Source organism: Furipterus horrens, unplaced genomic scaffold (assembly GCF_987537825.1).
Source record: "Furipterus horrens unplaced genomic scaffold, mFurHor1.1.pri manual_scaffold_6, whole genome shotgun sequence".
NCBI classification, from domain to species: Eukaryota; Metazoa; Chordata; class Mammalia; order Chiroptera; family Furipteridae; genus Furipterus; species Furipterus horrens.
Window position 1 is genome coordinate 189,275,157 of NW_028327176.1, and position 13,302 is coordinate 189,288,458.

The 13,302-nt window shown below is 48.4% G+C and overlaps 1 protein-coding gene across 1 annotated transcript in view; it reads left to right on the forward strand.

Annotated features, from left to right (window-relative positions):
* Positions 1–13,302, forward strand: part of MAP3K4 (mitogen-activated protein kinase kinase kinase 4) — a 72,397-nt gene that overhangs the window by 15,671 nt on the left and 43,424 nt on the right. Inside the window, exons 2-3 of the mRNA XM_090280853.1 lie at positions 56–143; positions 10,825–11,015. Coding sequence (XP_090136979.1) covers positions 56–143; positions 10,825–11,015 — 279 coding nt within the window. The remainder of the gene's footprint in view (positions 1–55; positions 144–10,824; positions 11,016–13,302) is intronic.

The following is a 13,302-nucleotide window of genomic DNA, read 5'->3' on the forward strand; positions in this document are numbered from 1 at the left end:
CTCCGCTTCATTCAGGTTCTGGTCGTTTTCCCCTGGTGTTCTTTCCTGTCCCCAGATCCCACCCAGGATGAGTCACGGTGTCTCCTTAGCGGCCCCCGGGCTGCTGCTCAGACTGCTGTTGATGACTGGCCCGGCATTGAAGGGTCGGTCAGTGTTCTGCCCACTGGTCCTCAGTTTGGACTGATCTGCTGTTTATATCATGGTTTGATTGGGGTGTGGCTTTGGGGAGGATGACCACAGAAGTCAAGTGCCCTTGTCATCCCGCGAGGGGCACGCTCTCAGCACGAACGGTCACTGATGGTGCTGATTGCCCTGGTCACCGCGCTGACGGCAGATGGAAGGGAGTGTGCCGGGGTGCCCCACTGCCAGGCTCCTTTTCCTCTGCCTTTCCACGCTCCGCTCTTTGAAACAGTCACCGGAGTGGTGGGGAGCTCACCTCCGCCCGCCGCCTCGAGACGGGACCATCTGCACGCATTTCTAGGATGTTTTCTGGACCGGAGGTTTGTCTCCACTCCCACTTACTGATTTATGAAGTCATTATTTTTATCAGTATGGACTCGTGGAATCATGGTCATGATCCAGTCCCATGTCATTTAGTTTGTCGCTCGGATTGTTGCAGCTTGGTGGCTGTGTCCCTGAGTCCTTGTAACAAACTCCCACTGGTTTGTTTTCTGGGGAATTTTTTCTTTTTTTGAGCACTTCTTAGCCTGCTGGTACTACAGGGTGCTCCAGGCTCCTGTGAGATCGTTTTGGCCCCAGTCCAGGGGTCAGCCAGCCGTCTGTGTCTCCCGGGTGCCCTAGTCCTCTCGTTGGAGCACGGCATTGGGAACCAGGGTCTTGGTCCCGGGTGCCGGCGCCCCTCTGTGCTGATGTCACAGCAGGGGTGGGAGATGTGCCGTCCCCGCCGCCCTGATGCTGCTCCCGCTGCTTTCCCGTTCTCTCGGCGTGTGTTTCCTGGGTTCATCGTCCTGGCCCGGGGAGCTCATCTTCTGAATGCATATGTGTGTCATGGGGCATACTTACAATTAACCGTCTTTAAAATCCAAATTAGGAGAAAAGATAAGAGGAGCTGGGGCAGTTCACACAGCTCTCGTGTCTGCTGCAGGAAGTGGCCCCTCAGTTACTCGATTTCTAAGAATGACAGGAAAGTAACTCAGGGTAAAATGTTTTTCCCCCACAAATAAATTGTAATTAGAATAAGGGAATTAAAAAATGTTCTCGTTTGTAAGAAGAGTAGATAGAGGGAAACCAGAGTTTTGTTTTGCTACCTCTGAAGTTTTAAATGTTTCTCTTGTGTCTCTTTAAACCCTTTGTTGGTTTGTATGCACCTGGCACGGGAGAAGACCCTGGGTGTTTCCGCGCCCCAGTTTCCCTGCCTTACCGCCCGTGCCTGCCGTCAGGTGAGCCTCAGACAGCCTTCGGAGTGAGTCATCACTTGTATTTTATGTGGCTGCTTTTTGTAAGGTTTTTTTTTCTCTCTTTTTGGCTGTCGTTGGCATTTCATTGCAAAATGTACCGCAGTGAGACCAAAGTGGTGCTTGGTTTTCACTTCTTGCGCTGACAGGCTGCCCTGCGCCCCCCCCCCCCCCCCGCCCCCATGCTCTCTGCATCACTCCACCTGTACAGCCAGGGGCATCGAGGCCAGGCTTTTATTCCGTTTGGATGGTCTCCTTGCTGCTCTGTTACGTGTACGATCTAGCATTGGCTCGCAAAGCTTTGGATAAAGATATATTCCTGCAGTTTCTTTGGAGGTATAAGACCGAGTGAAAATAAGAAAACATGTCTGAAAAGTGTCGTCTCCTTTGTCCATTGTTCTCAAGTCCTCACCTGTTTGCCGCAAACTTGCAGAAATACCAGAAATAATCATATGTCTTTTATCTGTAACATGACTTATATTTATTTAAATGCCCAAAGTATTTCTCCTCCTCTCTCTCTTCGTTTGAGTTCTTTTTGGGTAGTCTTTCGGTTAACCAAAAGTGCCAAATACCACGAAGTCTTTAAAGCATTTTGCTACGTTTACTGATATAATTTTATAAGTTTATTTTCTGAAAGCTTTCATCTGAAAATATTTTATCAACAGCTCATCATTGTTTCTGTTTCTCAGGATGAGTAAAATTTCTCCATCTGGGGTGATTTCTCGTTATACGTTGGCTTTCTATCTTTACGTGTTCTTTTTGTTCTCCTTAGTCAGGACTGAAAAAGTGTACTTTGTCTATAGCTGTGGGCAGAGTGAATGACCCCCACTGGACGGTCTGCGTCAGGCGGGTCCTGTCCACTCCTCCGCCTGCCCCACCCCGAGGCCGGGTCCTGTCCGCGTCCCCTGCAGACCTGCAGCCGGCATGCCCAGCGCCTTGAGCGCTCGCGACTCGCAGGCCACTCTCTGGCGTGCCTGCAGCTTCTCAAGAGGTGCCGGCTTGTTCGTAGGTTTGTTTCTATCCGTTGTACGTTTCAGGTGTAATTGCAGAACTGAGTACCCTAGGCCACAGTTAGATGCCATGTTCGTGCAGACGAGACTCGCATGAGCTAACTTGGAATGCTCGGGAAAGTCTAAAGAGAGGTCACAAAGAGAAGGTTGCCATCAACTGAGGTATAGGAGAGAACCGTTAAAGTTTAGGAAGAAAGACCGTACGAGCCCCGAGGAAGAGCCCCGAGGAAGTGCCCCGCAGAACCCTTCCGGTCGTTGTCCTGAGCGGCAGGGAAGACCTGCGCTCTGGCTGTGGTGCGTGTGACCGAGCTGACTTGCGACTTTCAGGGACTCGCGCTGAAAGGCAGGGCTGTGGTGTCAAAGCAGTGGGCGATGAAAACCCGTTCCGGTCTTAAAGTGAAAATAAAATGTTTAAGTTTTGTCGTGTGTCAATTACCTATTACAATTTAGCATGTGATGGCTCAAAATGAAAACCATTTATTAGTTCTTACAGTATTGAGCGGTTCTTCTGGTTCTCAGGGCCCAGGCTTGGGCTCAGGGGCAGCTGGGGGGTCTGCCGTAGCGTCACCCACGAGCTGGCAGGCAGGTGCTGGCTGGGAGCTGGGAGCCCCGCGAGGCTGGGACTAGCCGCTCTCCTGCACGTGGCCTCTCCGCTGGCCAGGCTGGGCTTCGACAGCCATGGTAGCCTCAGGGTGGTTGGACTTATGACATGGTGGCCGCTGCCCTCTGGAGTACGATGGTGGCCTTCTTCAGACTCAGGCCCGACTGGCCCAGAGCCTCCTCTGCTACATTCCACTGGTTAGAGCAGGTCACAGGGGCCTCCTGGGGGCAGGGGTGGGAGACCCCACAAAGGGGCGAGTGATGGGAAACCTGGCCCGTGGGAGTCACCACAGTGACAGCTGCCACAGTGACAGCCGCCACAGACCTTCCAGTCTTTGTGTTTCCGTGGTTCATTTTGAATGCTTTTAGTGTATGTGTTTAAAATTAACTCACTACCCACAAGTGCTGGTGACGTTTGATACGGAGGCTTCTAAAATGAAAGTGTTCACAAGCAGACTTACAATAATTGGGTTACAACTTACATTCTTATTAATCAGCGCGGGAACACAGGGGTTTCACCCATGTTAATCTGCTTCCAGAATCATCATTCCTTTCTCCACACCCTATCTGGTCTGTTGGCACCCAGGGTTGCGGCATCACGTAACATCATTGTTGGAAAGAAACGATCTTTAATTCTTGTAGCCTTTAAAAAATTGCGTTCCTCAGATCACAGAATATGCTTGCATTTTAATAGAATTTAGAAGTGATGAAGCCTAACATATCAAAGGTAAATTATTTACCTCTCCAATTAATTTGTTCAGCAGGAAGTTACTGGCACATAACCTGCACCCGGCGTTGTTCTAGTCACTGCAGAAGCAGGGACGTGAGCCTTCGAGCATTTGGGACAGTGTCTTGTTCATTTTCACTGGGAATCTTTTAAGAGAATATCTGCTTTTGTTTAAAAAAAAAAGATGACTTTTAGGAAACACAATGAAACAAAAAGGCCTGAAAAATGACCGTGACTCACGAGGCAGGTGTGTGAGCACCCTATACTCTGAGTCAACACAAACCTTAAACAGCGGATGTTGCAGAAACTTAAGGCTTGGCAGGAGCGCCCCTGGAGGTTAGCTGATAAACGCTCAACCTAAGGTGGATAGGAAGATCAACTAACTTATTAATGATTTGGCTCTTAAAGTACGAACCAATCACGCAGCCTCGAAGTTAGCTTCGTTCCCTTTCATTCATATTGCTGGCCCGGCAAATTATACAAGTCCTCAAAAAAAGAAACCTAGAAACTCCACTCCTTCCGCTGGCCTCCCCCCCCCCTCCAATAGCAGAAGTCCCCTTTTAATGACCACTTAATAGACGACAGGGTAATAGGGAGGTGAGTGTGGTAGAGAGACTCTTACCCGGGGAGCGCTGCGCCAGTCTTCAGAAGTGGGTCAAGTAAGGCCTTCGCTGAAGAACTTCTAAGGAAGTTAAGTTTTAAGGGCTTTTGCAAAACCACAGATATTTTCAAACTTACCGAATCCAGCCCCATTTTATAGATGAGCTATTTCAGTTGCCATGTGGTTTACCTGCTATGTCAGAGCAGAAGTATTTAACCCCGGCTAGCATTTTTGTCTTGTCACAACACAAGTTTTAATTTAAAAGCTGCACCGAACCGCCCCGGGCTGAGTTCAAGGCATACTTCTCTTAGCCTCGCTGCCAAGCGAATAGTCAGTCCCTGAGCAAACTTTTATGTTTGAAGAGCGAAACAGTGCTTTACGTGACTGTCAGAAGTTCAGTACCAGCAAGACATTTCCCATGTGCATGTTTTCAAAACACAAGTAAGGCACATGTTTCAGGGCGATGGACGTAGACCTTGTACTGCTTTCCTCATCCAAAATAATTGGTATCCATGGAAACAGTCTGGACCAGTCAGCTGACCACATTAGCTCATTCCATATGAGCTAATACAAGATGAGGTTTTGGATGCTTTTGGTTAGTTAATTGAAATGATGCAAGTTCTTTTGAACTTACCACTAGTATTTATTTTTCTAGATTTTGTAAGTAAATGTTTTTTTTTTTTTTTTAAGAATAAAAGAATAAACTTTGGCTTGATTTTTTTTTCCCCTCCCACCGCTCATTATGTGTTGCTTCTTAGCTAAGGCTCCCAAACTAAGTTCTTTTTCTCTGGCTGCTTTTAACATTTTTCTCTTCATCCCTGGTGTTCAGCTATTGGATTATGATGTGCAGAAGCAAAAACGGGTAGTTTTCTCATAGTTCTTCTGCTTGGAGTTTTCTGAGCTTCTTGGATCGGTGAACCTAAAGTTTTCTTCAACTTGGGAAAATTTTCAGCCTTTATTTCTTCCAATATATTTTTTTCCTGTGCCTTCTTTTCTTGTTTCAGACCTCAGGAACACATACAGGGGCAGGCGAAAGTCAGTTTACAGCTGTGAGTCTGTGAAACACGATTCATTCCTGTATCCCTGTTTATTAGGGATTGTGGTGCTTCCCCTGCGAACAGCGGGGCCCCTACCATTGTCTGCCTGTGTGTTACGCTGCATGGTGGGGTTCACTGTCCTCCGTTTCGGTCCTTTGCGCTCCGGTTCGTTTTAGATCACTCCTGTTGCTGTGTCTTCAGGTTCACCGATATTTCTTCCTGCTGGGTCTGATCTGTTTTTAATCCCATCCAGAGAACTTTTCATCTCAGGGATATTTTTTTATCTCTGTAGGCTTCACTTGAGTTGTTTCTGGCATGTTTCTGTTGGTTTTTCTCCTGGTTTGGGTTACTGTATATCTTCCTGTTTCTTTGGTATTGTTTGATAGGGTGTCAGGCATTGTGAATTTTATTTATAGGGTGCTAGACTTCTTAAAAAATTCCTGTGAATAGTGTTGGATGTTGTTCTGACATGTAATTAAGTTACTAAGTTTCTGAGATGGAGGGTAGACTAATGTTTCCAGCAAGTGTGAATACCACTTGACTGAGTTAAAGGAACCCTAAGGGGGGATGAACTGTATCGCTTCAGCTTTGTGTGCTGCTCGTCCTCCGGTTCATTTTCATTATGAGTCCTAAGTGTGGTGGCCGGCAGTACCACATGGGGTTTTTTCCTGTCTCCTTTCCTGTAATGCATAATAAATAAGGAGGGATGACATGTATATGTTTTCTCTTATTTTAATGTATTGTTTTTTACAGTATTCACCTTCACTTCTGTGGGATTATTTTTTTGTAACTTTGCACCACATTTATTTAGTTCCTATTAAATATGTTTTTGAAAAAAAAGACCTAAAATTTTATTTAAAAAGTGTTTTAAATTCATTTACTGAATTTATTGGGGTGGCATTGCTGAATAAAATTAAAATTTCAAGTGTATGATTCTGTACCACATCATCTGTATGTTGTACTGTGTGTTCACCACCCCAGGTCCGGTCTCCTTCCAGCTCGACTTATCCCCCCACCGCCTGTGCTCTGTAACCCACCCCCCCTTCCCTTCCCTGTGGCAGTCACCGTACTGTTTGGTGTCTGTGTCTATGAGGGTTTTTTTTTTTTTTTGGCTTAATCTTTTCACCTTTCTCCCAGCCTCCCAGCCCCCTCCTCTCTGACTGATGTCTGCCTGTTCTTTGTATCCATGAGTTTGTTTCTATTTTGTTTGTGAGTTTATTCTGTTCATTGGAGTCCACATATAGGTGAGATCATACGGAACTCATCTTTCTCTGACTGGCTTATTTCGCGTAGCACAGCGTGCTCCAGGTCCTTCCATGCTGTCACAAAGGGTAAGATTTCCTTTTTAATGGCTGTGTAGTACTCCATTATGTAGACATACCACAGCTTTTTTACCCACTCATCTACTGATGGGCACTTGGATTGCTTCTATATCTTGGCTGTTATAAATAATGCAATGAACATAGAGGTGCCTGTATTTTTTCAAATTAGTGTTTCAGGTTTCTTAGGACATATTCCCAGAAGTGGGATTGCTGGGTCAAAAGACAGACCCATTTTTAATTTTTTAAGGAAATTACATTCTGTTTCCCACAGTGGCTGCCCCAGTCTGCATTCCCACCAGCAGTGCACCAGGGTTCCCTTCTCTCCACATCCTCGCCAGCACTTGTTTGTTGATTTGTTGATGACGGCCGTTCTGACTGGTGTGAGATGGTATCTTGTTGTGGATTTTATTTGCATCTCTCTGATGGCCAGTGAAGCTGAGCATCCTTTCATATCCCTATGGGCCCTCTGCATGTCCTCCTTCGAGAAGTGTCTGTTCAGGTCCTTTGCCCATTTTTTAAATGGATTTTTTTTCTTTTTTGGTGATGAGTTATATAAGTTCTTTATAAATTTTGGATATTCACCCTTATCACATGTATCGTTGTTGAATATATTCTTCCATTCTGTGGGTGGTTTTTCATCTTGTTGATGGTTTCCTTTGCTTTGCAAAAACTTCTCCGTTTGATGTAATCCCGTTTGTTTATTTTCCCTTTTGTTTCTCTTGACGGAGGAGATATGTCAGAAAAAATATTGAGAAATGTTTGAGATTTTACTGCTTATGTTTTCTTCTGGGGTTTTATGCTTTCGAGTCGAACATTTAAGTCTAATCCCTTTTGAGCGTGTTCCACGTGACCCTTTGTGTATGCTGTTAGAGTGGTTCAATATCGGAAAGAACGGAAGTCCGCAGTTGTTCCTTGTGTCGATGTGAAGGTATAAAGACTAAGATACACCACTTCTTGCTTTGTAATAGATGCACACTTGAGAACGAGATCGTCAGCTTCTGTACAGTTACCAACAGGGATTCATTTTTCTACTTCTCTCTGGAGAGCACAGCCGGAAGAGTTTCGTCCATGCACAGAGAAATGCTGCACTGGCCGAAAAGTCCGTTTGGTTTTTCTGTACGATGGCTCCAGTGGCGCTTACTTGTCTTTAACTTCCTGTGAAGCAATTCTGTTAGATTGTATTGTGACAGCTGTCATATCAGCGTGTGATTAAAAAATACTTCATTAAAGCTGATGAACTTTTGTGTAGCCGTTTTAATGTTGAAGAGGGAAGAAAAGACACAACATTTTTGGCATGTTCTTTATCATTTCAAGAAAGGTAAAAATGCAGCTGAGACGCAGGAGAAGGTGTGTGCAGCGTATGGAGGAGGTGCTGTGACCGACTGAACGTGTCAGAAGGGGGTTTGGGAAGTTTCGTGCTGGAGGTTTCTCGCTGGGTGATGCTCCACAGTCGGGTCGACGAGTTGACGTTGATAGCGATCAAATAGAGACATGAATTGAGAACAGTCAGCGTTATACCGTGCCGGAGACAGCCAACCAACAACGTTTTTGGTGAAAAAACCATATGAACTTTTTGTCCAACCCCATATCTTGTCCACAGTTGGAAGACAGTACGAAACAGACATGTTTTTCTGTTTTCTCTAATTAAATTCTTCATAAAAGTTAACTAAATTTTTATTAAATGTGCTTTCTTAGACTCTTTTGATCTGTTAAAGCACCCAGCTTGTTTCTATGTGGGCCAGACCAGGGGCTTTGATCTAAAATAAATGGTCCGGAGGGTGTGGCTGTGGGGCTCCCTGGAGCACGGACGTTTCAGCCCCACTTCGGGAGGTCACGCCCGCTCCCTGCTGCGTTGCGTCACCTTGTGTCCCCGCTGCGGCTGGTAGAACAGCCCGCGGCGTGTGATGTGCCCGTCGGCTGCTTCAGTAGGTTCTGCGTCGCCTTCATTTCCGTTCTTCTGATTCTTTTGAGCCTTCACGCGTGAATTTCCTGGACTATTTTACAATGTCAATCTTAAATGTTCTAAGTTAGTCTTCTTGTTAGTCTTAGAAAGTCTGCCCTGTACGTGGTCACCGTCCGAGGCTGGGACTTTTCTCCTGCCTCTGAGTTTGCGTTCCTGTCCACTGCAGAGAGCGTGTCCTGAGCGGGCCAGGCTTGTTCCTTCATACCCGACTCCGTGTTTCTGTTTTTGTGGCGCTCCTGTTGTCTGGCCTGGGTGTAGGGAATTGACGAGGCGTTTGTGCTGCAGTTCCCTGGTGATTACTATCCTGATACATGAAATTTATTATTGTGGGAAGTACTGAATGGATTTGAGCACTATGCTGGAAACTCTTGGAGCTATAGAAGTAATAAAATAAATACCAAGTCCTTTCTTACCATTGACTGTTATTTTAGAGGAAAATTTAAGGAAAAAGTTATAATATTGAATTTGAAAGAACTTCGAAACTGTTAAGAACGTTAAAATGGTTCCCGGTCCTATATGATACTGAGCTGAGGAGCAGATTTCTCTCTTAGTGTTCAGCAGGCGCTCGAAGAACTGGAGTTCTTTCCGGGGGGCATGGCGGTGAGTGCAGAGACTCCCCAGGCCTGTGTGATGAGCAGGACCGATCATTCAGTGACTCCTCCCTCTATTATCACTCCTTTGCTAAGCATGCACGGTTGGATTTAATCTCTGGCATGGAGTCTCAGTGTTTATCATCCTTAGTTTGTAAATGCTCAGTGTAGAGATTTTACATAATTGGACCGAGGCCCACACTGTTTGCAGGGGTGGATACAGGGAGTGGATACAGGGAGTGGATACACGGAATTTCAGGTTAACCTGTAAGGTGTCCCATTTGTTGTATGACTTGTGAGACTCAAATAATAAGATGGCCTAAGGGAACAGGTGTACTTAAAACGTTTCTGAATCCTCTCAGTGGTTTAATCTGTTGTATTAGCTCCCAGGGTATTTCGCTTGTATGTCTTCTGTGTTTGCACATACGTGTGGGGCATGTACACTGAAGTCTCTAGAGCAGTCTCGTCTGATTAAAAATCAGCTCTGACCTGTCAGGGATTCTTTACAGAGTTCAGTCCTGTAAATTTGTATATAATTCTGCAGCATTTTTATTTTTGAAAGATAACATATTTTCTGATGTTTTATTGGTCAGACCGATATAATGGGATCATACAGTTTAGAGTTTTTTTTTCACATGCTTTTGAAATAGATTTTATTTTATATCAGGATGGAAACTGCCAAGAAAAAAAAAAACTGGCTATATCTTGGATATAGTTGGGCATTAGATTTTTAAAATATAAAGCACATTTCATAAAGAATATTCAGAGTGGTGTAGGTCGATGACACATACTTGAACTTGATGACCAGTTCCTTCTGGTCTGCTACTTCGGAACTGAGTGTGTTCCCAGTTTATAACACTAGGTTTTCTTACTTAGCTTTGCGCTAATAGAACCGTATTCTTACCCGAGAAGCTGGCTGAGGACAGAGAACGGCCGGAAGCGTTTGCAGAGCACAGGCTAACGAGGAGCTGCATTTTGAAAGCGGAGACACACTCATCTCTTCCTCCAGCACCCGCACCGGGTCTCTGCACGTGGCGCTGCTCAGCGAGCACCGACGCGTGGACCTGCCCCGTGGTGTCGGTGCTCTGCGGTGCTGCTCGGGTCTCGTGAGGTGTCCCCTGCTTTGCGCGGGGCCCTTCCGCGGGAGGAGCCTGGGGCCAGGGAGCGTTGTGCCTGCCCAGGCCCCCGCTTAGCTCGCGTGTGGGGGGCACACGTGCGCGCTTAGTTCTGTCTGCTTCGTGTCTTAGTTCTTGGCTCTTTTCTTCCTTAATCCGTACGCTTTTAGTGCTGAACTTCATTTCTGTTAGAGAGGATCCTACGAACAACAGGAAGTGCCCACTGCTCTGTCCATGCGGTCAGAGCAGCCGCAGCCCATCTTTCCTTCTCCTGAGTGGACGAGAAGGTCTCGTGAGTTTCCACGAGCAGGGAGACAGCCGTGCTGAGTGGACGTCGCCAGGTGCTAGTTTTACGAAGAGTCCTTAGCAGGAACGCTAAGTAGTGTAAACTTGAATTCACTCACTACGTCTCTGAATATCTCCTCTGCTTCCCGTCTTCCCCAGGCCAGCGTGCGCACGGGGGGATTCAGCGTGCGAGGATTCCGACTCGGACGTGGAGGAGTTTTCAGACGAGACAAACGCGGAGAACCTCTACAGCCCCTCCCCGCCCAGCACTCCCCGGCAGGTGAAGCGCATGTCGGCCAAACACCAGCGGAGCAGTGCGGCCAGGCCTGCCGCCCGCGCCGGCCTGAGAGGTGGGTCCTGTGCGTGGCCCTCGGCTTCCTGTGGCCCGTCGTCCGTCTACACCGCGTGGCCGCGGAGGGGGCCTTCCTGCCGTAACGGCGGTGCTCCCTTTGGTTTAAATTCGATTTTAATGCTGCTTTTCCATTTCCATTTTTAAGTTTTACCATTAGCTGTTTTATTAGTAACGGGGAAAATTAGTCTCCTGAGACAGAAAGGTTTTACCTAATTGTCAAAGTTGTCTGCGTTGGTCCAGAGGAATCCAAAGGTTGTGGGAGGGGCCCCGTGTGGATGAATCCATGTGCTCATCCCGGGTCGCTACGGGTGTACGAGGCAGATGGCCTTCTTTCTTCTTTCTTTCTTCTTTCCATTGCCACTTGTCCCCCGTAACCGCCACCCCATTGTCCACGGGCCTTCCTTTTTCCTCGGACTCTCATAAACTGACGTGTCTGTGTTCTGCCTCCCAGACAGGGCGGGCGTGGTGGGCCGTTTGGGGAGACAGAGCCAGACTTTCTTCCCCAGGACGCCCTGGGCAGCTGGAGACCCGAGCTCTCTGCCTGGGACCACGAGGCCGCCCTCAGAGCGCAGCGCCCTCCCTCCCTCTTGCGCTCGGCCCGGCCTGGGTGGGCACCGCGCCTCGGAGCCGTGGACAGATGCTGAGCTCTGCTTTTCTCTTTGTTTAGAATCCCACAGCTCCTAGGAGCTGAGAGTGCTCTGCGCGTGCACCTCTTCCTTCCCCCTAGCGTGCCCCAGCGGCCCTCCTCGGAGGGAGATGATCCCCTGCTGGCCTGCTGTCCCTGGCGCCCCGCTTTCGGGTGTGGGGACTCAGCTCACCGCCGCCCGTGGTACTAAGAGTTTCCCTGCCAGTTGCAGCAAACCACTCACCTTAAAACTGACCGATTGATGGCCGACCTTCTGGAGTTCATCCACCCGTTACTGCATGCGACAGGGATTTCATTTTCTGTCTCATCTGAGGACCGTCCCCATCACGAGCTCCCCCTGCTGACATCAGGCCCGTTCTCGTGTCCCGTCCTTGGCCGCGCTCTTCCTCTCTCTCCAGCCAGCTCCCTCCCCAGTTGTCCCCGCATTGATCCCTGGTGGCGGGGAGCTGGCAGGTCCACTCTGTGTCCACCCATCCCATAGCCCACCCTAGAGGAAGAAGGCAGGCAAGAGAAACGGGTTTTGTCGTGTTTATTGGCCTGAGTGAAACCTTGTCCAGGGAGGAATTCTGAGTGTGTCCTGTCTTTCTTTCCCAGAGGGAAGATGATCCCTTCCTTTCTTTCAAAACTTGATTTGCCATAGGGTGTAAAACGGGCCTGCACTCACCCCCTTTGGAAATTAAGGGCTTCCCATTGCAATTTCTGATCTTTAAAGTCAATCCTCATTCATTTTCTCAGAGAGTTTTCAGGTGCCTATAGGAATCCCTCCCCTCGAGCAGCAGCCTCTGCATCGATACCTCCTTGCTCTGTGGTGGGAAAGTGAGAAGAGGCCGGGGGGGCACCTGCTCTTCCTTCGCTCGGAGCCGAGAGCCCCCATTTTGGGACTTGAGAAGCCGAGGCCGGGGGTTTCAGGGGCGATGCTCGCAGGCCCGAGAGGGCGGCAGGACGGTGCTCAGAGCTGGTGCTTGCCGTGCGTGACTTCCCAGCGCGAGCAGCGGGGCCCGGTCGCCCGCCCGACTCAGTCGGAAGACCGGTCACCAGATCCGTGTCGAGCGCCTCCCGTCCGTCTGGGCTGGGTGGGAGGGAGAAGCAAGAGGGGAGGCCGTCTCTTTCCCTCCTCAGCGTTTTTCACTGGTTTATTTCATGAAGTTACGGAATTTTTTTAGGTCTGGAAGGGGTGTTAGAGACCGCTTACTCTGTTCCTGCCGTTTTCCAGGTGAAGAACCGAATGCCCCGTAAACCCGGCTTGTAGCTCTGAGATGCAGGACCCCAAAATCCTACATGACTTACTCTTTTTTGCAGAAGATGACCGGCTTATTGTAGGAATTTAGAAAACACAGATGAAATGGTGGCCGTTGTAAGGCTTGTTGTGCCTGAGCCCGGAAGTCACACAGCAGCACGTGGGCAGAGCTCTTCTGCCTCCACAGTGCCCGCCCAGAGGCGGCGTGGCAGGGGTGACGCGGCCCAGCACCGGGGGTTGGGGGGCGGGGAGGGCGCACTCTTCAGTGACCTGAGCGCCTTGCTCCTGCCAGCTGGCCCCTCCCCACAGGCGACACCGGGGGGATTTCTGTAGCATCTTATACCCTCCAGCCACTGCCTCCTAAGTGCAGACAACATCAAGAATCCCTGGAGGAGAGGGACA